Source organism: Arachis hypogaea, chromosome 18 (assembly GCF_003086295.3).
Source record: "Arachis hypogaea cultivar Tifrunner chromosome 18, arahy.Tifrunner.gnm2.J5K5, whole genome shotgun sequence".
Taxonomy (NCBI): domain Eukaryota; kingdom Viridiplantae; phylum Streptophyta; class Magnoliopsida; order Fabales; family Fabaceae; genus Arachis; species Arachis hypogaea.
In genome coordinates, this window is record NC_092053.1 from 128102206 (window position 1) to 128129289 (window position 27084).

Genomic DNA, 27084 nt, shown 5'->3' on the forward strand with positions numbered 1-27084 from the left:
ATTTGTAAAGAATAGCAAATGAATTGCCTGATGCATTTTTCGATACAAAGAGGATAACCAAATCTTATATGCCAGCGAAAAATGCCCCAATTCGAATTAATGTCCCAGTCGGACAAATAGTCACTGAAACAAATTCACGCCAGAAGCGTGGCAGGTCTGTTGGTTTCAAAGACAAAAATTCTCGAAAAAGAAAAGAGGTAAATACTATTCCTATTGAAAAAGATATAGTAAAAACACATGTAGTTGTCTAAAATTCTGATATAATTTTAACGTCAAAGGACGTTCAGGTACCTGAAAATTGTGAAAATGACGAAATCTCGATCAATTATGTCTTTACAGGAGAAAAATGGGACCGAAATAAGACATTTGTCGATGAAATATTTGCATATAATGTGGCATTAAATATCATGCATGAAAGTAAGGATCTTGAGCCAAAAACAGTCGAAGAATGTCGACAAAGAAATGATTAGCCAAAATAGGAAGAAGCCATGAAGGCTGAGTTAAACTCACTTGCAAAACGTGAAGTCTTTGGACCTGTAGTTTGTACACCAGAAGATGTAAAACCTGTTGGATATCGATGGGTATTTGTGAGAAAACGAAATGAGAAAAATGAAGTTGTACGCTACAAAGCTTGACTTGTAGCACAAGATTTTTCACAAAGGTCCGGTATAGATTATGAAGAAACTTATTCCCCTGTAGTGGATGCAATAACATTGCGTTATTTGATCAGTTTATCTGCATATCATAAATTACATATGCATTTAATGGATATGGTAACAGCCTACTTATACGGCTCATTAGATCGTGATATCTATATGAAAGTCCCTAAAAGATTAAAGATATCTAAACCATCCAATGAATATTCACAGAAGTTATACTCATTCAAATTGCAAAGATCTTTATATGGTCTAAAGCAATCTGGACGAATGTGGTATAATCGTCTTACCTCAGGCCAAAAATGGATTTAAGAATGATGATATTTACCCATGTTTTTTCATAAAGAAATCTGCACCTGGATTCATTATAATTGCTGTGTACGTTGATAATTTAAATATCATTGGAACTCTTGAAGAGATTCCAACAATTATAAAAACTCTAAAAGAAGAGTTTGAGATGAAAGATCTTGGAAAGACTAAATTTTATCTCTGCCTGCAGATTGAGTATACAAAAAATGGGATCTTTATTCATCAAACAACATACACAGAAAAGTTCTTAAAGAGATTTTATATGGATAAGTCACATCCATTAAGTACCCCAATGATTGTAAGATCTTTGGATGTGAAAAAAGATCAATTCCGTCCTAAAGAAGAAAATAAAGATATTCTTAGTGCTGAAGTACCATATCTTAGTGCCATTGGAGCACTAATGTATCTTGCTAATAACACACGACTCGATATATCATTTGCTGTTAACTTACTAGCAAGGTATAGTTCCTCCCCAACCAGAAGACATTGGGATCGAATCAAACAAATCTCTTGGTATCTTCATGGAACAGTGGATATGAGATTGTTTTATCCATATGGATCCAAGTCACAATTAGTTGGCTATGCAGATGCTGGATACTTGTCTGATCCACACAAAAGGAGATCTCAAACAGGATACCTGTTTACATATGGTGGTACAGCTATATCATGGAGGTCTACGAAACAGACGATAGCAGCAACCTCCTCTAATCATGCTGAAATACTAGCGATTCATGAAGCAAGTCGCGAGTGTTTTTGGCTCAGAAGTTTGATTCAATATATTCTGTCATCATGTGGAGTGATTGGCTATAAGATAGCCCCAACTATCCTGTTTGAAGATAATACAGCATGCATTACTCAACTTAAGGGTAGATACACCAAAAGTAATAGAACAAATCATATTTCTCCCAAATTCTTCTTCGCTCGTGATCTTGAAAATCAAGAGACAATTGATGTCCAACAGATCCGCTCAAGTGAAAATCTGGCAGACTTATTTACAAAGTCACTCTCAAAATCTTCCTTTGAAAAATTGGTACATCTGATTAGGATACATCGATTTTGAGATATTAAATGATGTCGACAAGAGGGGAAGACTGTACTCTTTTTTTCTTGGTCAGGTTTTTTCTCATTGGGTTTTTCTTGACAAGGTTTTTAATGAGGCAGTCCCCGTCATAAAGGATATTGTACTTTTTTCCTTCACTAATTTTTTTTCTCATTGGATTTTTTCTTTAGTAAGGTTTTAATGAGACATATTCCTAATAGACATTCAAAGGGGAGAGTTACAATATGGATGTCTACTAATTATCTACTCAGCATGACTTTGTCCCTCCAATCAAAGTAATTTTGGACGGTGCAAATATTATCTGTAAATGGTGCTTAACTTTCCAGGATTGATTCCACATTAATATAATTTGAAAAAGTGAATCCTGAGCAAGTATAAATAGGACAGTGTTTGAGATAATACTATAAAGCTTTTTTTTTTTCTCTCTATGTGTAATATATAAAGTTCTTTCTTTTTTCTCTTCATATACTACAACATGTAATATTAGTAAATATATTAATTATCCCTATTATATTGAGATAATAATTGTGGTAAATATTATTATTAGAGTTATCTAATTATATTTTTTTATTTTATATTTATTTCTCTTCCTTAAAATAAGAAAGAATTGTTTGCCAACCACGTATAGTCAAACTATTCTCACATGATTACCCCTTCCAATTCTCCAGTGTAATACTTTTGCAATAACTTTCCTGCTTTTAATAAGACTTCTCTATCTTCTAGACAGATTGGTAGCTTCTGTATGTAATGTAAACTATCTGTTAAATTTATTTTTAACTTCTTAAATTTCAATATGTATAATGTTAAATTCATGTATAGTTTATAAATTTCGGGTTGACCGAGTTTGACTTTGTCATGTTTCTTGCTATTATACTAGGCAAAGATTTGAGTTCTAAAAATGGACCATGAAGAGGTATGGCTAAGTTTGGTCATGTTTCTCGCTATTATAGTTTGTGGCTTTGTGCTTCAAAATTGTATGAATGTGATAGGATCAATTTTTAGTTTATACACTTATTTGATGTGTTTCCTTTTTTCGGTAATTTCGGTTTTGTTGTTGATATTATCTGTTGGTCTGTGACAGTGTAAAAGAAGCGTTCAGTTGCTTGACTTGAAGTTGTAGGATTATTTCTTAATATTTTCATATGTGCAAGTCCATAAGTTTATTTCTGCTTCCATGTAGTTCATAGAGGATAGCTAGCATCATGGGAGAGGAGATAATAATGCACTCTGAGCCTTTGCAGTTTGAGTGCAGTAACATGAGGCATATAACTCAGGGAGAAGATACAATCTGTCATCAATTGTAGAGTGCATGCATGGAGAAAAATTGAAAGTTTTTGCAAGATAAGGTCTGATTTGGTAAATTTATTTGTGGGAAAGATATATTTATTATTTTTCAAAAGAACAAACTATATATTTATTTTAAGTTTGGCAAATAAAAAGATCACTTATCATTTTAACAAATTAGAAGTTTTTTTCTAAATGCATTTAAAGAGACATTTTTTAAAGTTAATTTGTTAATTAAAAAATCTAATATAATCTCATGTATTATAGATATTCAAATTTATTCTTAATTAAATTATTAATACTAAATTTCATTCAGAATCAAAATTCTTTTTCTATTTATTTATATTATAATTATTTTAAATTTTAAAACTTATTTTACTAACAACGTTTATGATTATTTAAAACCATTTTCAGTTAATTTAAAAAATATAGGTATTACTCTCTTTAGAAAATTATTTTTCAAAATCCAATTTTAATAAGTTACTTATGAATCATAAAAATTACACTCAATTTTTTTGGTACATAGTATTTAATTATTTTTAATCACATCTAAGTAAATTACACTTAATCACATTACTTTCATTCTAAATAAATTTATTTTTTTTATATTTTACTCTTAAAGTAATGTAATTTTTTTATAAATAAATAAATTTTACACTTTCATTCTAAATAATGTAGTTTTACTTTCATTACTTAATCACATTACTTATAATTTTTTTTTATAATTTTACACTTAAAGTAATGTATTTTTTTATAAATAAATAACTTTTACACTTTCATTCTAAATAACTTTCATTCTAAATAATGTAATTTTACTTTCATTACTTAATCACATTACTTTTTTTTATATAATTTTACACTTTCATTTTAAATAAATTAATTTTTTTTATAAATTTACGTTTAAAGTAATGTAATTGTTTTATAAATAAATAAATTTTATAATTTCATTTTAAATAATATAATTTTACTTTCATTACTTAATCACATTACTTATAACCTTTTTTTTATAATTTTACCCTTTCATTCTAAATAAATTAATTTTTTTATAATTTTACTCTTAAAGTAATATAATTTTTTTATAAATAAATAACTTTTACACTTTCATTCTAAATAATACAATTTTACTTTCACTACTTAATCACATTACTTATTTTTTTTTTTTAATTTTATATTTTTATTCTAAATAAATTAATTTTTTTTATAATTTTACACTTAAAATAATGTAATTTTTTTATAAATAAATAAATTTTATACTTTTATTCTAAATAAATTTTAGAAATATCTTTACAATTTCATAAAAAATGACGTGTGTCTATAAGAGCATGTGTCAGTGTCAGATGCAGGTATTTGTAAATGTGTCACATCCCAGATTTCCAGCTATCCCTATCTGTACGCAGTCGGTTGTTGTGTCACATCCATCATTAGTATGTATATTTTTAGTACTCTGAGCCTTTTTGTACAGTGGTTTACATATGTTGGCGACAATAATGTACTTATCCGAGGGAAAAGTGTACAATCTGTCATCAATGACTTGCGAGAGAAAGGATATATGGAACACAGGTAAAATCTCATGTTCACTTAGTTTGCATATTTTTGTCTCCATTCTTTTGTTGAAACATTACCAGAGAAGATGCCGTATTAGGGCCCCCTGCTGCAACGAGATTTTTCACTGTCGCCATTGTCATAATGAGGCAAAGGTCAGTTCATCTTCCTTTTTTTTCAAGTTTTAGTTATGAGACATTTATATTTCTTTCTTGTTCCTCAAGTTGGCCCGCTTGTATCTGAAAAATTTAGGTGGTGTTCGTTAGACTAATTTGATAAGTATATTTGTGGAGAAAGTGTAGAAGTGAATATCAATTGATTCAGACTACAACTTTTGAGAAACAATCTATTTCCTTTTAGTAGCAGATTGCAATACTTACGACTTTCAAATCATTATTTTTATTTCTTATGTTGTGGCAATCCATTTTTTTTCTCTTTAATTGGAACTTATTTTACCATCTATGTTTCTCCCCAGGATGATATCAGGATTGTTCCGAAGCTTAGACATGACATTCCCCGTCATCAAGTTAAACAGGTATGCTTATTTATTTGAACACCGATCATTTGAGTATCACAAAAATTTTGTGCTCCTTCTCCCTTCTGTTATTTCACATGTTAATCAATTCGATTGAATATTTTTGGATTGTTTTCCAGGTGATATGTTCACTTTGTGGGACTGAACAAGAGCCAAGTCTTGTTAATTATAAGGGAAGATCAAACTATTAACATAGATTACGATAAAGCTTTATTTATCTTTATGCTTGCGACATGCGAGTAAGCTCAAGGGTTCATAGACATAGAAGAGAGAAAAAGCTGCATGGTTAAAAGGAATCCAGAAGCTAATCACTTCATGAAGGTCCTTTAACATGTTTTGTGCAGAGTTGTTAGTATTCTTTTTGAGGTGTTTGAAACTATTCAATTATTCATATATTCACAGACAATCATCTATTATAAGTTCTTGCCTTTTGTAAGTTAGAATCCTGCCATGAACTAAGTCTATTCTTGTGTTGACTTCTGCTGATTCCAGGTTCAGCAAAACTGCATTAATTGTGGAGTTTGTATGGGCAAGTACTTTTGCGGGATATGCAAGCTTTTTGATGACGATGTGAGTATTTCGTTCCGGAGCTGACAATCCCTTAAACATCCAAGTTAATGACTCTTTCGAAAAATCGACACATAGAATGTACGAGATGATAATATTATTTATTTTATCTGCTGCAGGTATCTAAGAAACAATACCATTGCGGCGGCTGTGGAATTTGCAGGTATGAATTAGTAGAACATTTTCCTTGTGCATGTTCTTCAAAAAGCATTGTATGCACTTCTAGTGTTGTTGCATTTGGTTTAGGGTACTTTTCTTCGTTAGTTATTGAATGATTCTGAAATGTTTCAATACAGAACTGGAGGATCTGAAAATTGCTTCCACCGCGACAAGTGTGGTAAGTCAATTGTTTACATTTTCATGCTTTGCTTTAAAGTAGCAACACTAGTCTTAATTCTTGACCCGTAAGCTTCTTTACCAACTATCATTCTAACAACACTTCTTTCTGCTGAAAAATAGTCACGCTTGTGTGGAGAAGGCAATGCATCATGATTGTCCTGTTTGTTTTGAGGTTAAATTTTGTCTTTGTTAATTTTGTAATGTGCTCCTATTGGTCTATTAAAAGGGTTAATAGTCAAAATGGTCCACATTCTTATCAATTTGGTCCTCAAAAAATGAAACGTCTCCAATTAGTCTTTTGCTAATTAGATTTTTGTCCAAATATGATTATGCCGCATGTCATCATCTAATTGATAGAAGGCTCAATCATATTTACAATTATATCTTTTATGAACCAATGAGACATTTGATCTTTCAATCACCAAATTTTGACGCACACTTCTCAGAAACTATTTTGACAATTAACCCATTTATTAAAATTTGATATTTTCTTTCCGGAAGTCGATCAATTTGATATTTTGACGCACTCAGTGTAAAAGTGTAAAACTCACCTGAAGCCAAATAACTTGGTGTAATACACATCTTGATCAATATTAACAAAAATTAGCCCACAAAAATTACTCAACAATCTTCAAACATATTTATTATTTATAAATAATTTTGTGTAGGGAGTGAATTATTTTAATTAAAAAATGCATTTGATCATGTAGATCGACAATTGATTTTTATTAGGGTAAAAATACTTGTTATATGTTATGGTCAAGTGGATTTTCTAATTAAATATGAATTTAATCTTGTTATATAAAATATCATTTTTGGTGTTAGACCCCAAACAAAAGCGAGAAAGAGGGGGGGGGGGAAGAAAAAAAAAAGGTTGAGATAAAGGTAACAACAAATTAAATGTGAAGAAGAACCCAAGGTTATATATAGGTATCAATCATATTAAGTATGCCTTAAAATTAATCACCAAGATAAAATATGCATTGAATTATAAAATATATATTAAAAATAAGTTAAATTATACATATATTTATATACAAATATGTAGTAGCTAATTTTAGTTTGCATTATTTTTCTATAAAGTATAGGTATTCCTTAATCTTCTTAGGCCAATAAAATAAACATTTTTTATTAAAAAAAAATTGCATGCTAAAGTAATAAAGTAAAGTATGTTTATTTTTAAACTTTTTAAAATACTTTTAAAAGTTTAGTTTTGATGCTTCACATGAAAATTATACTCTAAAATATATTTGAAAATTATGAATAAAATTAATTAAAACATTAAAAAAAATTTTAAAATTTTTCAAAAAATGTTTTACCTAAATAAGGACTACACCAAAATTTAAAAGTGGTATAATAGATGTCAACATGAAAATAATAATTTAAGAAACATCTTTCCTTCTATCAATTGTTGCATGTTGTAACAGACTAAAAGAAACATAATATAAACTGTGCATTTTTTTTTTACCTTTTTGACAATTTGATAATACAAACAAATGTTTCAATACAGGAAAAAATCTTGAAACAGCCACAATGGTACAACCTCCACGAAATATCTACTTTGATGTTAGTACCTCAACACATTGCTTTTAACCGTATAACATCATATAATGTAACAATTTTAATGTTACATTGAAATCTGGAATTTGCCAGAATTTTGAGACCACCTTATATGTTACAAACAGCAGTAATTAGAAATTACAAAGATCAATTGGTAACATATGTCACTCACAACTGATGATAACATCGTTGTACTGTACCAGAAATTCCGAAGTCATGCTTTTAGACTTTTGAGTTGCATTAATTTACACTTGAACTTGGAAGAGCGATTGCACAGGTTTTGGATTTGGAGACAGTGTTGCCACACAATTGAACTGTCACAAGAAGCAAAGTTCATTGTCAAGTGATGATCTCATTAACATTTTTAGAGAACATAGAAATAAATATTATAATGTCTCGTGATGTACAGGGAAAGAGAGAAGGAGAAAAAAAAAAGGATCTTATCCTAAGTTGGTTAGAGTGAGAATTGGAGTCATGTTCACTGTTGAAAAGACAGTAAATCTTGCTTTAGGTCATATGTAAGGAAAAAATGTTTAATTATTCGGTTGATCTCTATAATTTTATCAAAATTTTAATTAAGTCTTTATATATATTTTTTTAATTAAATTTCTACATTACTTTTAATTTAGTAATTAAGTTCTTTTCATGTCAAAAATATTAAAATTATTAGAATATTTCTATCAAAAAAACATATAATATTTAAAAATATATATATATAAAAACCTAATTGCAAATTAATGAAATTATAAAGACTAAAAGAGTAATTAAATCGAAGAAAAACAATGGCTAAGAATAAAAAGAAAAATTAGAAGATTTTGCAATGAGATGATCAAAAGAGAACTAAATATAAACCGTCTTAATGCAAATATAATACATGACAAAATGTAATAATGTTATTTAATTCATACAACTAATTCATAAGATTTTGTTGATATTGTTGTATGTTATTAAGTTGGGTTGAGTGGTTGACTATAATAAAGAAAAAACTACTAAAAGTGTCATGAAATTTATAAACGCCGACAAAAATACCCATAAACTAAGGAAATTAACGATGTACTCATGGAAGATGGGTTCCGTACGACAAAAGTATCCAAACTTTAATTTTTTTTGTTGATTTTTTAATAAAATTCCCAAACTACTCTACCCTCAACCTCAACTCACTTTTTCAACCTTTTATAACTCAACATGCACCTTTAAAATCCTTGCCATGGAGTCCAAAACTACTCCAACAACAAACGAAATGAACCTTTATAGTGGGAGTTTTGGATAGTAACGCAACAGAGGATTGCAACGCCAAGATTAACAAAAGAATCAATCAATACCGATAAAGAATCAGAGAAAGAATCACAAAGGAACAGTTTTTAATCGTTTAAGTTATTTTCTCCTTTTTGTTCTTAATTTGGGAGCTTTCTTTGTGTGAAGGGATGTGGTGAAAAAAATGGAAAAGAGCTCACCATACTAAATTTATCTGCCACGAACCGATAAAAGTCCTCTACCACTACTACCACCATTGATTTTGGTCTGGTCTATTCAGGAGTAGTTTTAGACTCCATGACAAAGGTTTTAAAGATGCAAGTTGGGTTATGAAAGGTTGGAAAAGTGAGTTGAGGTTGAGAGTGGGGTAGTTTGGAAATATTATTAAAAAATCAACAAAAAATTAGAATTTGGATACTTTTGTCATACAAAATCCATCTTCCATAGGTACATCGTTAATTTCCTTAGTTTATGGATACTTTTGTCATTATTTATAAATTTCATGGGTACTTTTAGTAATTTTTTTCTATATAAATAAATAATAATATTAAAAACCAACACATTTTATAATTTATAATTATCAATTAACTATTATTAATATTTTTAATGGTATAAAATTATACCTAATAATATAAAATTACACACTTTTTTTAATAATTAAATACTGACTAAATTTTAATAAAAATGTTAGTCCGACACTTTCTCATAAACAGAACCAAGTTTCGATTTCAAGGTATTCTACTATATTGAGCTAATATTGAGCTAATCACTGTATCAGCTCCTTTACTTGTCTATCGCCAACAACAAAGTATTTATACATGAATGATATTTATTATATATTTTAATTCTAAGACCCACAACAAAAAGGCATGTAACTTTATTTTCATTGTATCATCTAAGTGCTTTGTCAAAAATATATATAACCAAATTTTTATTACATCGTTAGTTCATTTTTAATTATTTTTACAATATATAATAAAAACTTAATTTTTATAATAAAGCAATCACATAATTTTAATCTCGTATTTTATAATAAAGCAATCCCATAGATTTAATTTTAATAAATTTAACTTACTTTTTTTATATAATAAGACCCAGTTTAAATAAACAACTTAATTAAGTTACTTTTGAAAAAATAGTTTAAATAATAAATGCTTATATTAAAAATAGTTTATAAATAAGTTATTTTGTGTTTAGTTTTTTAGTTCTAAAAGTACTTATTTTAAGAGAAAAGTGATAAAAAGCCTTTTATTATGAGAGAAATCATTTTTTTTAACTTCTCCTTAAACACCAAAATAACTTTTTAAAAAATTACAATTTTATTTTAAAAATTGTACTAGACATTAATACTACACATTTTCATAAGTTACAAGTTAAAAAAAGTCACTTATGAACCTATCCAAACGGGTCCTAAATAAGTAAATATATTAGAGATTATATCATCTTTTATAAAATATAAAATTTTTATTCTATTATTTGACAATTATTTATTTATTTTTTTAGTATTATATCTTTTTTTCTCTTTAACTATTTTGCCGTGATATATTAATGTGGAGGAAGAGAAATACTTCCTCCTTAGTATATAATAATAATAATTACACTAAATTGAAACTTAAACCCTTCTAATATTATAAGCATTTATATATCGATTAATTCATCAATTTATTTATTAAATAGGAATACCCAAATTAGTTCGTACAGAATATTTAGTCGAACACTTCTGTACCAGACAAATTTTAATTACGAAAATTAGCCTCAATCTTTTATTTTAATATTTTGTTAGACAGATCATTTGCATGTTAAAATTTTGCTAAACATTTTATACAAATCTTTATATAATCTTTTTTATAACTTTATATGTTATTTAATAAAAGTCCTTAAAAATTTTTAAATTCTCAAATTAGTCCATTCAGGTAGGAAGCAATATAACCTGAAAAAATTCAAAGACTAATTCAATAATTAAAATTTAACGAAAATTAAAATATCTGATAAAATATTCCTTTGAAAACTAATTTAGGATATTACTTTTTTAAGTGAAGATAGTAAACACCAAATTTTTGCACAAAAATCTTCCCAATCCCTATAATATATATAGTGTGGAAAATTCTTACCTTATGTTGTTTATACTTTTCACGTATAGCATTTAGGGAACTAGCTTTGGTGTTGAGCTGCAAATCTACAAGTGCAAGAACAACAGTTTCAAGCTCTGAAGCTTTGTAATTTGTATAGTGCTCCAGGGTTAGATTCTGCAAAATTAAAACATGGTTTTAACTAACTAATACTCTTGGAAAACTGATTAAATATAAAAATATATTAAGCTGAAACTGAATAAACAAGAATATAAAAATATATTAAGCTGAAACCGAATAAACAAGAATATAGTTTTCAACTATGAAGCACGGACACTTGGCTGAGTTGCCGTGTCCGCGTGTCAAATATATTTCGGATATGACACTCATTAATACTTGTCTGACACGTGTGTCTGCTGGGTCCAACATTGTCTTAATAAAAAATAAAAATTTCTTCTCCGTATACGCTAAGATACACCTAAATACCATCACGTATCAGTGTGTCCAGCCTTATTCTTAACATATATTCTTGAAATGAGTTTAGAAATAATATATATTATAATTTATTAAAACAAAAAATATTTTAAATACTTTATATAATTAAAAGAAAACATTAAAAACAGTTAAAAAATTATTTTATATTTAAATATCAATAAAATATCAAAATATCATTATAATTTATCTAAAAAATGTTTTATATTTTATATATATGCCAGGTCCCCGTGTCGTATAAAATTTTAAAATTCGTGTGTCTACGTATCCTGTGTCATGTTGTGTCTCATGTTCGTGTCAGTGCATCATAGGTTTCCAATAAATTAGATACCGTGAAAGTTATAAAACCTAGGTAATGTTTGATTAGAGAGGCAAAAACTACAAACGAAAAGAGACAATGAAGACAATTACACAAAAATTGTCTTTGTATCCTATTTTGTAGTGTAAAAGAAGAATTTTTTTTTATAAAATGTGAATATTAGTTAGAAAATCCTTTGAAACATTGAGGTGCATCATCTTGGATTTAAATAGTCACCAAAAAAAGGGGTTCATACCCATGGATGTTCTGATTGGTTTAAAGTCCATCTTGCAAGGAACACAGCAGATGCAGCTATAAGGGAAGGTAGAAACTGCAAGAAACTGTACTCAACAAGGGTAAGCTCTGCTAAATAATTTGCCAGGAATTCCAATTCAATGTGAGGGACCTGCGAGGAGATTGATGGTTTTGCTTTTAGAATCATGGTTTAATTTGTCTATAAGTGCTTATGATTTGATCTAATTTTCAATCGAATCCCTACTTAAAAACATTTTAACATACATTAAAAATTTATAGGAACCTAATTGAAAATTGAATTCAAACAATAGAAATTTACATCATAGTTAAAGCTAGAATCATCTTATGTTAAATTGGTGGATAACAAGTATCATACCTTGTATGAAGATTGTGCCGCTTGGATGAATCTCCTGAAAGCCAAAGAAAGATCATCATAGATCAGTACTTCACTGAAGCTTTAACTTTATGGCATTTTCCAATAAAAGGTGGATGTATATATATGTAGTAATATAATATACCTCAGAAATGTTTTGGTTGTTGGAACAGATAAATGAAAATGCAAAATGTTTAGAACTTCACTCTCCATTTTCAATACCTGTGAAAATGGCACTTATTACATTATGCTTTATAGTTTATATATACTATATACTATGTGTGGGAAAAAAAAAGGTTCAATTTCAAGCCCTACTACAAAATATGCAATACCTCTTCTTTTGTGTAAGTGTTATCTGTGATGAAGCAAAATTCCTCCACTCTAGGAGCACAAATCTCTTCATACTTTCTTAAATCCAAAAGAAGTTAAGGGAAACAGAGAAAAAAAAAAGTAAGACATGTTAGAATTTCCTAATATTATAGGAAGAATAGAAATGATATCTTATATTATCATTTAATGACTATCAACAAATTGAACCAAGAGTTACTGGAGTAAAACTAACAATGTCACAGAGAAGAGAGAGTATAATGAAAAAAGTTATATTTTGAGAAATCTGTAAAATTACCAACAAATCATAACCAGAATATTTGACTGACTGAAAAATAATTATTATTAATTCATAATGGCTATACTACTATACTAGTCATTATCAGTTTTATACTTTTATGCCATTATCATCTTAAAAGTCAGAATGACTTGGTTTCTGTTATCATTTTCAATGCCATTTTCATATTTTCATAAAGAAAAGAAGTGAAAACAATAGAATTCCATTTTCTATTTTCACTTTGTCCACCATGAAATCTTCAAAACATAAACCACTAAAAGTGAAAACAAAAACCATACAAAAATATCTATCCTTTAGAGATTAAGAAGTGCCCATTTATGAGCCTGTGGAATTCGCACTTACGATGCAATGAGCATGCAAGTAACACCAAGCAACTGGAGTCTTTGTTTCTGCATCAATTTTGCTGAGAGATACCTATCAATGAGGTTTACTGTAAGGTAAAGTGTGTCTGGAACCAAGTTATATTCCTCGGTAACCTGAAACATGATAAAGCACCCTTTAGCCAAAAAAAAAAAAAAAGGGACTTATAACAGAAATGTAGATAATGTGCCAAGGTCATAAAACTAACCTCCACAAGCCAATCAATCAAAATTCCCCTCATGGTAGGACTGATATCTTGCTGCAACTCTCCCATGTAATTCGATATTGGTCTCCTTGAGAGCTGGATATACATTTAACAAAAGTTTATTGCCAAATCTTTTTTGTAATAAACCTTAGTATCATTCTGTTTTCTTGGCATTTTTATAGTTAATTTCCCATGCTGCATAAGCATGGGTACACTATTCAAAAGGGCAGCTTGGGACACACATCCTACATCAAAGCAAGGTTTGGGAAAAGGTGGCACTAATGTCAGCCTAACCTGATAAATGCATTAGTGGCTAATCCCCTGGCTTGAGTCTTGACCTAAGAACCAACTCAATCGTTGTTCCAAGGCTTGCCTTGCTTAGATTAGGCACAAATACAAGTAGAAAGTACCAAAATTTTGCAGAAACTAGGATACTATATTATATAGCATTATAAATTAAACAGTTATAATAAACATAAGTTCAAAAATGTCTAAAAGGAGACGAGATTTGAAAAAATATAATAGAAGTTAGTCAATCAAAGTAAAATCAAATAATTTCACAGCAACATGTGATGGTTAGTCTAAGGCTAAGTTGTATTTACATCATTCCTTTATTATAATATTTAGACTAATAAGTTCCATACCAGTACCAATAACAGCAATTAAAAAATAAATTAAATAAAAAAAAAATTCTATCATGCTGCAATGTTAATATTATTATTATGTCATAAAATAAAAGAACACTCGCTGCTGTTTCAAGAAGGCTTGCTTATTTGGGACGTTATACTCTGAGAGAGCCTAACAATAATGTTATAATGCCCTCGAAGTGTGGCAGCAGAAAAGCAGAAGCAATTGAAGTTTACATCAAAACATTGTTTAGCAGAGGCTAATAGCAGTTGTCACCCGCTACATATAACTAAGATCACAAACCTCTGTGACACGAATATTATTGTATATTTCAGGTGCATAAGAACTCCAAACTTCAGGATCCTTTATCTCGGAATCAATGTCCACAATGGCCAAGCAATCTGATGCTCCTAGTTTCTCACAAATCATATCTATGTCTGCAACATCCAATCAAATGTGTGTTTAGATTAGCTTTTCTTTTCTATTCTAGGCAATCGGTATGTAGACCCTGTTACTAGAAATCCGACTAATCCAGCTGAGGAAACTCAAGACCACTGGGAAGAGGACGAGCTTTGCCTACCACTCAATCAACCATGTGTTGGTAGATTAGCTTATTTTGGATTCAAAAACAGTTTATCTTTTATAATCAACAACCTTCTGAGACAAGACAACTTTGACGGAGAGAAAGAGGGGAGGGGGGGGGGGGGATTATATCAAAACAAATTTTTTCAATACAGTGATACACCCATCAAGACTACGAAACATTAAGTGCAAGGTCCTGATAAACTATATAAACTAAGATATTATCTTTCTAGTGTATGATGCATCAATTTAGCTAGAAATGGGATCATTTCAAAACCTTTATTTGGAGAGCTCGGACCATCAGATTTCGCAGTGTCTTGCACCGAAAGCACGTTGTCTGTGATACCATGTTCTCTTATGCTATTGGACATACAATGTTCACCAGTGGTGTCATGTGATTCTACCACCCTTATTGTGGATACTTCTTTAGTTAACTTTGCTCTAACATCCCCTTGTGATGTTGAAACTTCAAATGAGACATTTGATGCCAGCTTTGTGTTTTTCTTCTTATTAACTCTTCTTGCCTACATAATGGACATTGAACCAGCATCACCATTTGAGAATAGAAAGATTAAACATACTTGAATCGATTATGAGTGAGGAAGGGCAGGACAAAGATATATGAATTAGAAGTATTTGCATTTTCAGATATTTCTTTCGATGTAATAAGACAACTGAATGTCTATATAAAACATTTACACTCACGACTGTATCAAAAAGAGATTTATAATACATTTTTATTTTACAAAATTTACATTATGAATATAATATATCTTAGTATCTTACTAATGATAATACTTATAATTATATAACTCTTATGGCCTTCATAATGAACATTCACTATGCATCACCAACTGAAACTTACAGGAACATTGAAGCCTATACTTACATAAAATCGCAACTTTGTAGAACTCAACGAATCAATTATGAGCGGGAAAATAAAGACCGATGAATCAGATATAGTTTCATTTCCATTTTTTTTTTTTCAGGAAAAAAGACTTATAAATCTAATTCTACATTTGAAGGTACAGTGAAGCCTTTTTCATGCATACCTGAAATGTTGAAGCATTACTACAGATGTTAGTTACATCATTAAGCACTTGTTTTCTCTTATCCAGGGGATCAATAACTACAGAAGTTTTGTTCTCATCAGAACCTGTTCTTGTGAAACTTCCTCTAAGTACATGTTTCTGCTCATTTTTAAATGATGGTCTTGAGTAGGGTGGTATCCCTCCAACTGATCCTAAGACCTTAGCCCTCGCTCTTGTGATTCGATGTGGACGCTCTTCGTCTTTGGCACTGGCTGCTTTATTTGCTTTGTTCATTCTTATGTGCCTAGAAGAAGAGCAACCCCAAGTGCCTTATAAGAAAATCTTGCTCATACCTGTTTTTCAATAATTAAGTTACCATAAGATAACAGCAACAGAAAATAACAGTGCCAAAGATTGTAAATAAACAAATAGAAATAAAGCCTTGTAGCAGCAAAAGGAAAATATCTCCTAATATTTCAATCATAGTTTGGTTACTAGAACATCAGTATAGGGATAGTTACATCGTTCGTTTCAACACATTCTTCGCTACTTTTTATGTACAAATTATAAGTATTCTTTTATAGAGTATTCAGTATACGTAGGCAGGTAAATAAGAGAACCAATATAACTATGATTACTCTGTCTAGTTAATGTATGAATTACAAAAATTAAGGTACCCTTCAAACATTAAGAAGCCTAATTCTTGAATAACATGCTTGTTAAGTGATAACATATCATTCATTACTCACTCACCCACCCACTCATACATCAACATCCTACCAAAACACATAGATATGCAACATTAGAGGTCATACCATTGTGCTACTCTTTTGTATTATAACCTCCTCCCTCCCGCTATGCCATCAAGTGATAAAACATCAGGACAAATTATTTTTAGTAATTGCAATATTTCTTTGATTTCTTGACTTGATTGAACCATTAAACAAGCTTTTAAAACCAATAAAAACAAAAATTGAATTGGCTCCTTGATAGCTACATCATAACCCCCACCATAGTCAAAAGTCAAAACCCAAAAGAAAAAAAAAATTGAAAATTGTAAAGTAAGGCATGGTCCCAAAGTCTTATCCTTCCTTGTTCTTCCTTTTTTCAATTTTCCTTTTTCTCCTTTGCGACTGACCAAAATTGATTTACCCAAAGCAAATCTCACGTAAAAACAAAAGCAGATTTTTCTTTCACCAAAACTTATCTAAATACAAGGTAATGCAGCTCAATCTCCAGATCTACACAAAACAATTAAAAAGGAAAAAACACTTTCCCTGAACGCTCCAAAATAAACTCTAACCCTAACATTAGATTAGACCACAAATTGAAGCTTACTGATCAATTAACTATGTATCGGACTGATAGATGCATATAGATACATGTATTATGAGATAATGCAGCTGAGCGTACCTATTTGGCAAGCTCATGCAATAACCTTCAATGGCGGATATATATATAGATAGATAGATACATGCGAGAGAACTTGAGAGTTGAGAGTGATCTATGCTGATATAAAGGTAGAGAGGAGCGTTGGTTTTGTGAGCGGGACAGAGGCACAGTTCAAAAAAACAAAAAATAATATTAAAAAATGAAAAGAAAGAAGAGAAGACAGAAGTGAAGCAAAAAAGACAATTAATGCAATTTCAACCCTCCTCTTTTTCTCCCGTTTTTGTCTATGCTTTAATGGGGTGATGCCTTTTCAATTTCATTTCTTTAATACACGTGAACCAAATTCACCGTATACACGTCAGATTATCATTATAGTAGTATTAACTTGATTAGTTTTCTTCTTTAACAAATGCTAGAAAGTTATTAAAATTTTTTATTTTTAATTATTAATTAGTTATTAATTTTTAAAAATATATGATAAAATATATTATTAAATTATTATATTAAATAAAAAATATTAAAGAATTATTAAAATTTATTATTTTTAGTCATTACTTAGTTATCAATAATTAAAAATATGGAATAAAGTATTTTAGGTTGTGTTTGTTTTTAAAGACGGGATACTGAGATAGTGATTAGTGACGTAAAGACATAGAATTATTTTTTACAGATAAAATATAGACAAAAATATTGTATCTAGAGACACTAATAAGGAACACAACTTATTTTTTTATTTTTTTATTATTCTTGTTAATTTTTTATAATTATACTTTTTATTATTATATTTTTCTTCTCAAATTTTTTAATAAAAAAATAGAATAAATTAGATTTTTATAATTTGTTATACTTTATTACCAAATAGAATATAATAATATTAAATTCTGTGTCTCTATTTTTTATATCTTATTTTTAGTGTTTTGTTTTATCTTGTTCTCATAAACAAATGCAGTCTTATTAAATTGCTAGATCAAAAATTAAAGAAATTGAATTGATCGCTAAGTGGTGATCACAGCTAATAATTTTTATGACTTCTAGTATTTTTTCACTAAAAACATTAAATTCATGACTAAATGATAATCAAAAATAATAAATTCTGATAATTTTTTAACAGTATTAATGTAATCAAATTATTATTATGTGGATATATAATTCTCCTAATTTAAAATAGAATATAGAAATAGATGGATTTTTTATTTATTATATTTATCCATTTATGTAATTTTTTATATATTTTTTTTTATTTAATGTCTATTTATAAGGTTTATTGCTGATTTTATAGACAATTTACTTATTTCATGTAAATTTTCCTTACGTATTTTTCATAAGTTATCCCAAAATTACACATATTGATAAAAAAATATATATTTATTTTATTTATATAAAAAAGTCTAGAAATAAATAGATAAGCATGAATAATTTAAATATGATTACATTTAATTTGTTATGTCTATTTATAAAATTTAGTGGTGATCACCTTCAATTTGCGGATGATACGATTCTATTTTGTCCCCCAAACATAGAGACAGTGGTAAATTATAAGAGATTGTTACGGTGTTTTGAGTTGATGTCGGGGTTGAGCATCAATTATGATAAGTCAAATCTGATACCAATAAACTGTGAGCAGGAGTGGGTTGATCAGGTGTGCGGCCTGCTGGGATGCAACCAAGCTGTGTTACCGGTTAGATACCTTGGAATCTCTCTAGGTGCGAATCCGAGGCTAGTGAAGACTTGGAAACCAGTCATAGACAAGGTGCAAGAAAAGCTCAACTTATGGAAAGCGAAGGTATTGAATAAAGCAGGCAAGCTTATCCTCATTAAGTCGGTGTTGAATAGCCTGCCGATATATTACTTAAGCCTGTACAAGATGCCAAAGGCGGTTGCGGACAAGTTGGTTGCGTTGCAAAGAAGATTTATGTGGGGTAAGGGGGATGGAAAGGATGATATCCCATTAGTTAGGTGGGAGGTGGTCCAGGCTCCGAAGAAGGCTGGGGGTTTGGGAGTTGGGGATGCAGTGCTTCGGAACACAGCACTCTTGTTTAAGTGGTGGTGGCGGTTTTCAAAGGAGGATTGCCCCTTGTGGAAGAAAATTGTATGCTCCTGTAACAATTTGAGCCCTGATGTCATGTTGGTAAATCAGAAAATACCAGAGAAAGGCGGGCCTTGGAAGGACATATGCCAGTTAAACATAAAGGAACAGCGACTAAGGGATAAATTGGTTACTGGCCTGGCTATGGAAGTAGGAAATGGAAGGAGTACTCTGTTTTGGGAAGATAACTGGGTGCAAGGCGGGCCGCTGAAAGTGGCGTTTCCAAGACTATTCTCGGTTTCCAACCAACAAGAAGTGGTGGTAGGGGATTGTGGGTTTTGGGATGGATTGGAGTGGATATGGAACTTCCAATGGAGAAGGGAGCTTTTCCAATGGGAGCTGGAACTTGTTCACCAGCTGCATGAGAGGTTAAGGCCGGTAAAGCTGTCACAGGGTATGGAGGATAATGTGGTCTGGAAGTTTGATAGTAAGGGTGTGTTTTCTACTAAGTCTCTTATGCGGGTCCTTCAATCAGAGAATCTGCCAGCAGCGATCACAAGCTATAGTTTCACAAGTTCATTATGGAAAGGAGTGGTGCCTCCGAGGATTGAGCTTTTTGGCTGGTTTGTCCTTGTAGGTAGAGTTAATACCAAAGACAGGTTGAGTAGGCTAGGCGTTATTCATCACAGTGATAATATTTGTGTGCTCTGTAACAAGGAGATAGAAACTGTCCAGCATCTATTTCTTTTGTGTGATATAGCATGGTAAGTATGGTGCTGTTGGTTGCGGTCAGTTGGTAGAGAGTGGGCTATGCCGGGTTCCATCAAAGGTCTGTTTGAGAGTTGGGCTGGTTTGCACACGAGTAAACAAGAGCAGAAGCGGTGGTTGACTGGGTTCTTTGCAGTGATTTGGAACATCTGGTTGGAACGTAATGGTAGGATTTTCAACAATCAGATAGCAGGTGTTGACCTCATCCAACAGAAAACGCTTCTGAGCTACAAAGAATGGACTGACAGTAATCTCAGGGCGTGTTGATAGCAGGGCCGGTGATGTCAGGCGTTATGGTTTTTTCTTTGTTTTTCTCTTTGTAGCACTTTGACCTTTGCTCCACTGTTTGTGTTGAGCTTACGTTGTTTCAAAAAAAATTTAGTGGTGATTTTATAGATCATTTATGTATTTTATGTAAATTTTTTTTACGTATTTATCATAAATTATAACAGAATTACATATATTGATAAAATAATATTTTATTTATAAAACCTAAAAATAAATAGATAAGCATGAATAATTTAAATATGATTACATTTTTTATGTCTATTTATAAAGTTTATTGGTGATTTCATAGTCTGATAATTTTATGGCTAACTAACATATGAAAAAATATCCAAAAACAATAATCAATTTTTTTTTTTTTTGAAAAAATATAACATCTTTTGCCGAAAAAAAAAATGTCGTCTTTGTTCAGTTTGTTGTGATGCCTCTTTGTCTAAGAGGTGATTTTGCAACCTAGAGCCTAAGACTTTAGTTTAATAGTAAATTGTGATATTTCTTAAGATACTATATAGCCGAATTCGAAATTCTGGTTGAGGTTAAAAACTGGGCGAAAGCTAGTGCAAAGTAGAGAGTTATCAGTAAATTAAATTTATTTATTATTATTATTATTTTTTTTTTGTCATGAGTTGAATAAACAAATTCACACTGAAAAAAAATTAATTCTCTCGTTTAATACAAGACGAACTTTATACTTCAGGAAAACTTGATCGAATTTTTTTATTATTGTTTTGTTTGCTGGTGGTGTTTTCACTATCGTTCTGGCTAGCCACAGATTTTGACGCTCTTGAACCCACTCCCTTCCACTTCTACTATAAATGATCTTTAAAGTCCAAAAAATTGCTGTCATAGAAGAGGAAGAAGTCTGTTTGTGGCTGATGCTGGTTGGCTAACTCCAAACATAAAACCGATTCTGTAGAAGAACTCCGGTCTCCATGAAGGCACCATAATTCTCAGATGACGACGCAGTCAAAACACAAAATACATGGCAGTTACAACTTACAACAATTCATTATCTTTTATTTTAAATTATCCTATAATAGAATGAAAAATTAAAATACAATTATTTGTATTATTTTTTTTATTAATTTATTCAAAAAATAATTAAACTTTAAAGCTAATTGGTATAAAATATTACAGATATAAAACTAAGAAAACATTTTATTTGTATAAGAATGAGCCTAATAAATAATTATTCTATTTAATATATAATTAAGAGTATTTCTTTCTTTGCCAACGAGTTATAATTCAAATGGTATAGTCTTTCCATACTCACCTTTTCGTGAATTTGAATCTTGCTATTTTTGGTAAAAAAAAAGTACTTCTTTCTTTTATTAACTTATATAATATTTATTGAATAGTTGCAGTTACGTAAATTTTATTTGTCATAGTATTTGAACAAAAAAAAAATGTTATTTAAAAAAAACTAATAATATATTTTTAATAATATTTTTAATACAAAATAATATATTTTAAATATAGTAAAATAACATATTTCAATAAAAAATTGTTAATAAAAAATTATATAAATATTTTTTTATATGAATTTTTGTTTCACACAAAATAAAATTATTATATGTTTGTTTACTTCTTACGTTGTATATATATTTTTTTAAATTAAATTTATATAATACAAAATCTTTTATCATTTACTTCATATTAATGTTATAATTTTGTTTCACACAAAATAAAATTTTTAATTAAATTTATATAACACAAAATTTTTTATCATTGTATTTATATTTAATATTATAATTTTATTTTACACAAAACAAAATTTATTTAAATTTTAATATTATATACATAACATATGTTTAATATTATTTTTTTTAATATTCTAATATATCTTTTTTTTCTAAATTTAGTACATAGATTTTCAACTTATTTTTCATGTATTATTTATTTTAATTCTAAAACCTAATAATTTTTTTGTTGTACAGACATGTTGCTTTTAATATTTATATACTATTTTTTTGTTTTAGATTTCAGCCCAATATCTAAAATTTATAAAAATATCTAAAATTTATATAAAAAAATGGTTAACTTAATTAACAGGTTACCTTTTTAAGTGCAGAGCATTCAAATAAAATATAATATATAAAGAGTTCAGATTTAACGAATTAATAAGGTGTGCAGCACTCCATATTTAACAAGGAGCATTTAAAAATTAACTTAAAAAGTGGATAAAATTTTTTAAATATTACGTATATAAATATATTTTGTGTGTGAGTTTATAATATTATAATACTTAGAATTAAGAAGTATTTAATTTATAAAAGAATTTGACTACAAGAAGTTAAAAAATAATAAATTATTTTAATACTAAGATGTTATCAAGATTTTAAGAACGGTAAAACAAGATATTTTAAGGAAAATAAATGTTTGCAACGCAAAAGAATCTTGAAATAAAATAGTTATTTTGATATTATACCTAATATCACATTTTATGATTTTATTGAACATATACATCAGACAAAAAAATGTCAAACATTTTCATTACAGGAATAACGGCTTAATAACTTCACAATTTTATTGCAAATTTGCAATTTACTTTGTGTTTTACTCTATTTTTTTATTTTTTTTTTATTAAAGATAGAAGCCACAACCTCTTAAATTATTAAATTTTATTATTTTATTATAAAATTTAATTATGTAATTGTATTGGTACTAAAAGATTTAAGTGGTGGGCAGTTTTATCTATATAAAGGTCTATCAAGAGAAGAGGGATAATGAATGGTATATTTTGAACTTAAAAATTGAACAGCAAATCCTCCACAATATGTAATACTACAGAACAACAAATTAAAGTCTAATCTTGCCCATTTTTTTTTTCTGTATATTATCATGCTAAAATACACTAGACATAAAAATGCTTATTATATGAGCAACGAATTACCTACCTTATTATAATATATGCATGATAAAATAATTTAAATATAACATGTTTGTTCTTACAATGCAGAATTTATATATCTATATACGTTAGAGAAATGCAGGACGTGCGTCTAAACATTTTTTGAACTAAATATTTCACTAATTTTGCAATTTTTTTTTTCTTTCTCCTCTTTTGTTAGTATGGTCGTGGTCATTTTTTTCTTTCTTTCTACGGATTTTTTTTAATGCTATTGTCATGGCCGATACTATCATTATGGCTACCGATATTTTTCTTTCTCTCCTATAAATATTAAAAAAAATTAAAACACGTAAATTTTGATACATAATACATTAATTTTGGTACAAAACACACAAATTTTAGTATATAATATAAAAATTTTTAAAAAATTTACATATCTAAAATATTGACATTTATGTACAGCACACAAATCTTAGTTTACAACACAAAATTTTAAAAGATCACATATCTAAAACATCGATATTTAATTAATGAAATATGCAAACACATCAATTTTGGTATACAATACAAAAATTTTAGTACATAACACAAAATTTTAATGTGTAGCACACAAATTTTTGGAGGTCAAAACATTGACTCACCCAACAAATAAAATACATTCACAACAAAATTTATATATTATATATAAAAATTTACTTAATATGTGTAAAAGTTTGTGTGCTAAATATAAATATTATATGTTATATACAAAAATTTATATATTATATTAATAAAATATACATATTATATAAATTTTAATATATGTCACAAAAATTTTAAAAAAAATTTTGGAGAAGGTATATCAGAATTGTCTAATTAATAAAATATATTTATAGCAAAATTTGTGTATAATATATAAAAATTTATGTATTATATATCAAACTTTGTCTATTATATTAATAAATTTATGTTATGAATAAAATTTTGTGTTTTATATTTTTAAAATTTGTATACCATATTAATAAATTGTGTTTTAAAAAAAATTGTGAGCTAATAAAAACAGAGATGGCACATTCGACTTTGATTACAGAAAATAGTACATATAGCATTCCTTCATAATTTATACTACTTTGTATACATCTACTAGTTTCAAAGGATGGTCCCACCCTTTACAATGAAGGATTCCATCGGGAACTCTCGGGTAAGTAAAAATGCAGGACTCCATGGATAAAAGGTTATCTCATGAGGTTATGACCGTGAAAGTTCTCTAAACCTCTAGAAGGTTCACTTACTGAAGGTCACCAAATTTTATCTAAATATAAGATAATGTAACAAAATAATAGAAATAAGAAAATAAAAGATATGTATTAAAGTTATTGTTTAATGATAAAGAATTATGCTATTTATAAAAATATTTTAAATTAACTTCATAAATATTTAGCTGCGATTACTAACTCTCAACTACTTATCATATTCTAACACAACTACTTATTATTGTTCTAGTACGCTTCCATAAACTGTAGGATGAAAAATACTAAGAACTCTTAGTTTTAAGAGATTAAGATGAAAGAGATGAGAGGATAATGGTTTAGTAAAGATGTCAGCCAATTGTCCTGAAGAAAAGATAGGAAAAAGTTTTATTATTCCAGCTTGAGCCTTTTGACGGACCACATGACAATCAACTTCCAAGTGTTTAGTTCGCTTATGAAAAATAGGATTTGATGCAATGTGTAGAGCACTCTAATTATCGCAGAAAAGAATAGGAGTGCGATGTTGAAATTTTAAGAAAATGCATCATATTGATCAACCATTGGAGCTCACAGGCGGTGTTTGCAAGAGCCATATATTCTGCTTCTGTTGAAAACCTGGCAACAACAGTGGATTGCTTCCTTGTTTTTCAGGAGATCAAAGACTTTCTTAAAAAGCAGTTAAAGAGAACGACGAGTATCTGGACAACCCGCCCAATCTGAATCATTAAATCCACGTATATGAATAGAAGAGTCACCGAAAAGAAAAGACCTCTGCCTGAATTAGACTTCAAGTATCTCAAAATCTGATTTGCTGATTTAAAATAGATTTAATGGTAATCATCTCAGAAATAGAATTGACATGCACCAATAAATTTGACAAAAAGACTGTAATCAGAGAGAGCCTATTGTTCCTCACAAGAAATTAAAAGTTTGGATAATTTTTCATACGACATACTGACCCACACTTTTTCTCCTGTAATTAAAAGATATGAACCAAGATAAATTGGATGTAATATGATCCGTAAGTGCCTGTAAAATTATTTTGTGCAGTAAAATTATTTAAAATACAAGTGTGGAATGAACACAAATAATGGGTACCCAAAGTTGAGTAAGAAAAAAGCCTAATTTGGTTGGAGGGTGGGAGGCTTTAATCTTTACTGTCTGAAGATTGATATTCAATCTTTTTCAAAAATGTTAGAAGGATGTTATGTTGGGTTGGAGTGAGGCCCAAAGTATGTTCTCTATGTGTTCTCTGATGAGGAGCCATTTCTTCATGAACTAGGACATGAGAGGAAATTGACAGCGTGGAAGAGCCAGGAGGCGGTGTCGGCACAACGACGGCATTAATGGAGGCAAAAACATGGTCAAGAAATTGTGATCTCCTTGAGTGACACGAGTGACCGGGAGGGTAGCCATGCTTGTTGTAACAAACGTCCACGGTGTGCCCCTCTCGACCACAATAAGAGCAAACTTTTGAGGAATTGCCACTGCTGCCGTGCCACGTCCTGGGTTTGAAGAGGCATACCCACGACCACGGCCAAGAGGAGGATGACGAGCTTCTACAATAGCAACATTGGTTCGTTGATAGTCCAAAATCTCATATGCGTTTTGAAGTGACTTTTGAAGGACAAGAGCGATGACATGTGTAAGAGGATCAAGACGAAGAACTTGTGATCAAACTACATCAAAACCTTTAAGGAATCGAATGATTTTGACCTTTAAGGACGAAGACGTGAGTTATTAAGCTCTTTCCACAATTTCTTCAAAAAGGTATAAAATTCTGTTAATGTCTTGTAATTCTGCAATACGAAGAAGGTCACTCTAAAAAAAATGCTCTTTAAGGCCAGTCCATATAGAAGAGGGAGAGAGAATGAAGTAGCCAAAACAACGCTCCCATATTCGAATCAGAAGATCATTGGTTAGAGGAGAAGAAATAGAACTAGTGAGAAAGCTATATTTATTTTTGGAGATGATGGCCATAGAAAAGGATCGACACTAAGAGTGATAGTTACTGTCAGTAGATAGGAGTGACAAGGACAGAGGTTGAATTTTCACTAGGATGAATATAGAAAGGGTTAGTGAAATCTTGTACTATGTTAGAAGATGATTCTGTCATTAGAAGAGAACAAGACAATGAAGACTGGTTATTTTGAGTTTGAAATTTTCATTTTACATTATAAAGAGATATTATTTATAAGGATATTTTAAACTAACCTCATAAATATTTAGTTACCAACTACTAACTCTCAACTACTTATCATTATTCTAACACAAGTACTTATTATTGTTCTAATATAATGCAGACAAAATAATTAAAAAAGAAAAGGCACTTTTTTTTATTCGAAACCTTAATCTTATAGAATTAAATTGAATTTAATTTTAATATTTGAAATGAATTAATAAAATTTTAGAATTGAATTGAATTTCAATGTTTAAAATGTTTATCGAATGAATTAAAATTTTGTAGGGGACAATTTTATCCTTTTATAATATAATATTATATTTAAATC

General features: G+C 29.4%; 2 protein-coding genes across 14 annotated transcripts; one reads left to right on the plus strand and one right to left on the minus strand.

Annotated features, from left to right (window-relative positions):
- The first annotated feature begins 4653 nt into the window (after positions 1 to 4653).
- LOC112770507 (E3 ubiquitin-protein ligase RZFP34) lies at positions 4654 to 8431 on the plus strand. 12 transcript variants are annotated; one of them, XR_011875995.1, is made up of 8 exons: positions 4654 to 5006; positions 5327 to 5386; positions 5506 to 5707; positions 5879 to 5956; positions 6073 to 6116; positions 6250 to 6290; positions 6413 to 6464; positions 7803 to 8015. XR_011875995.1 is itself a non-coding variant. In XM_072224466.1 (8 exons), exons 3-8 carry the CDS (start codon positions 5669 to 5671, stop codon positions 7813 to 7815), a joined length of 267 nt encoding a protein of 88 aa, XP_072080567.1. In that variant the 5' UTR covers positions 4813 to 5006; positions 5327 to 5386; positions 5506 to 5668; the 3' UTR covers positions 7816 to 8015. The 12 variants fall into 12 exon arrangements, 9 of the variants coding, with proteins under 9 accessions (XP_072080567.1, XP_072080566.1, XP_072080568.1 ...); XM_072224466.1 differs by having other exon boundaries at positions 4813 to 5006; XR_011875994.1 differs by lacking the exon at positions 6413 to 6464 and having other exon boundaries at positions 7803 to 8431.
- LOC112771736 (cyclin-A2-1) lies at positions 7733 to 17711 on the minus strand. 2 transcript variants are annotated; one of them, XM_025816546.3, is made up of 12 exons: positions 17437 to 17711; positions 16045 to 16376; positions 15270 to 15516; positions 14714 to 14847; positions 13787 to 13879; positions 13561 to 13694; positions 12926 to 13001; positions 12739 to 12815; positions 12597 to 12630; positions 12222 to 12371; positions 11218 to 11352; positions 7733 to 8166 (listed from the first exon to the last, which is right to left on the minus strand). In XM_025816546.3, exons 2-12 carry the CDS (start codon positions 16315 to 16317, stop codon positions 8098 to 8100), a joined length of 1422 nt encoding a protein of 473 aa, XP_025672331.1. In that variant the 5' UTR covers positions 16318 to 16376; positions 17437 to 17711; the 3' UTR covers positions 7733 to 8097. The 2 variants fall into 2 exon arrangements, with proteins under 2 accessions (XP_025672331.1, XP_025672332.1); XM_025816547.3 differs by having other exon boundaries at positions 16839 to 17679.
- Between the last annotated feature and the right edge of the window lie 9373 nt (positions 17712 to 27084).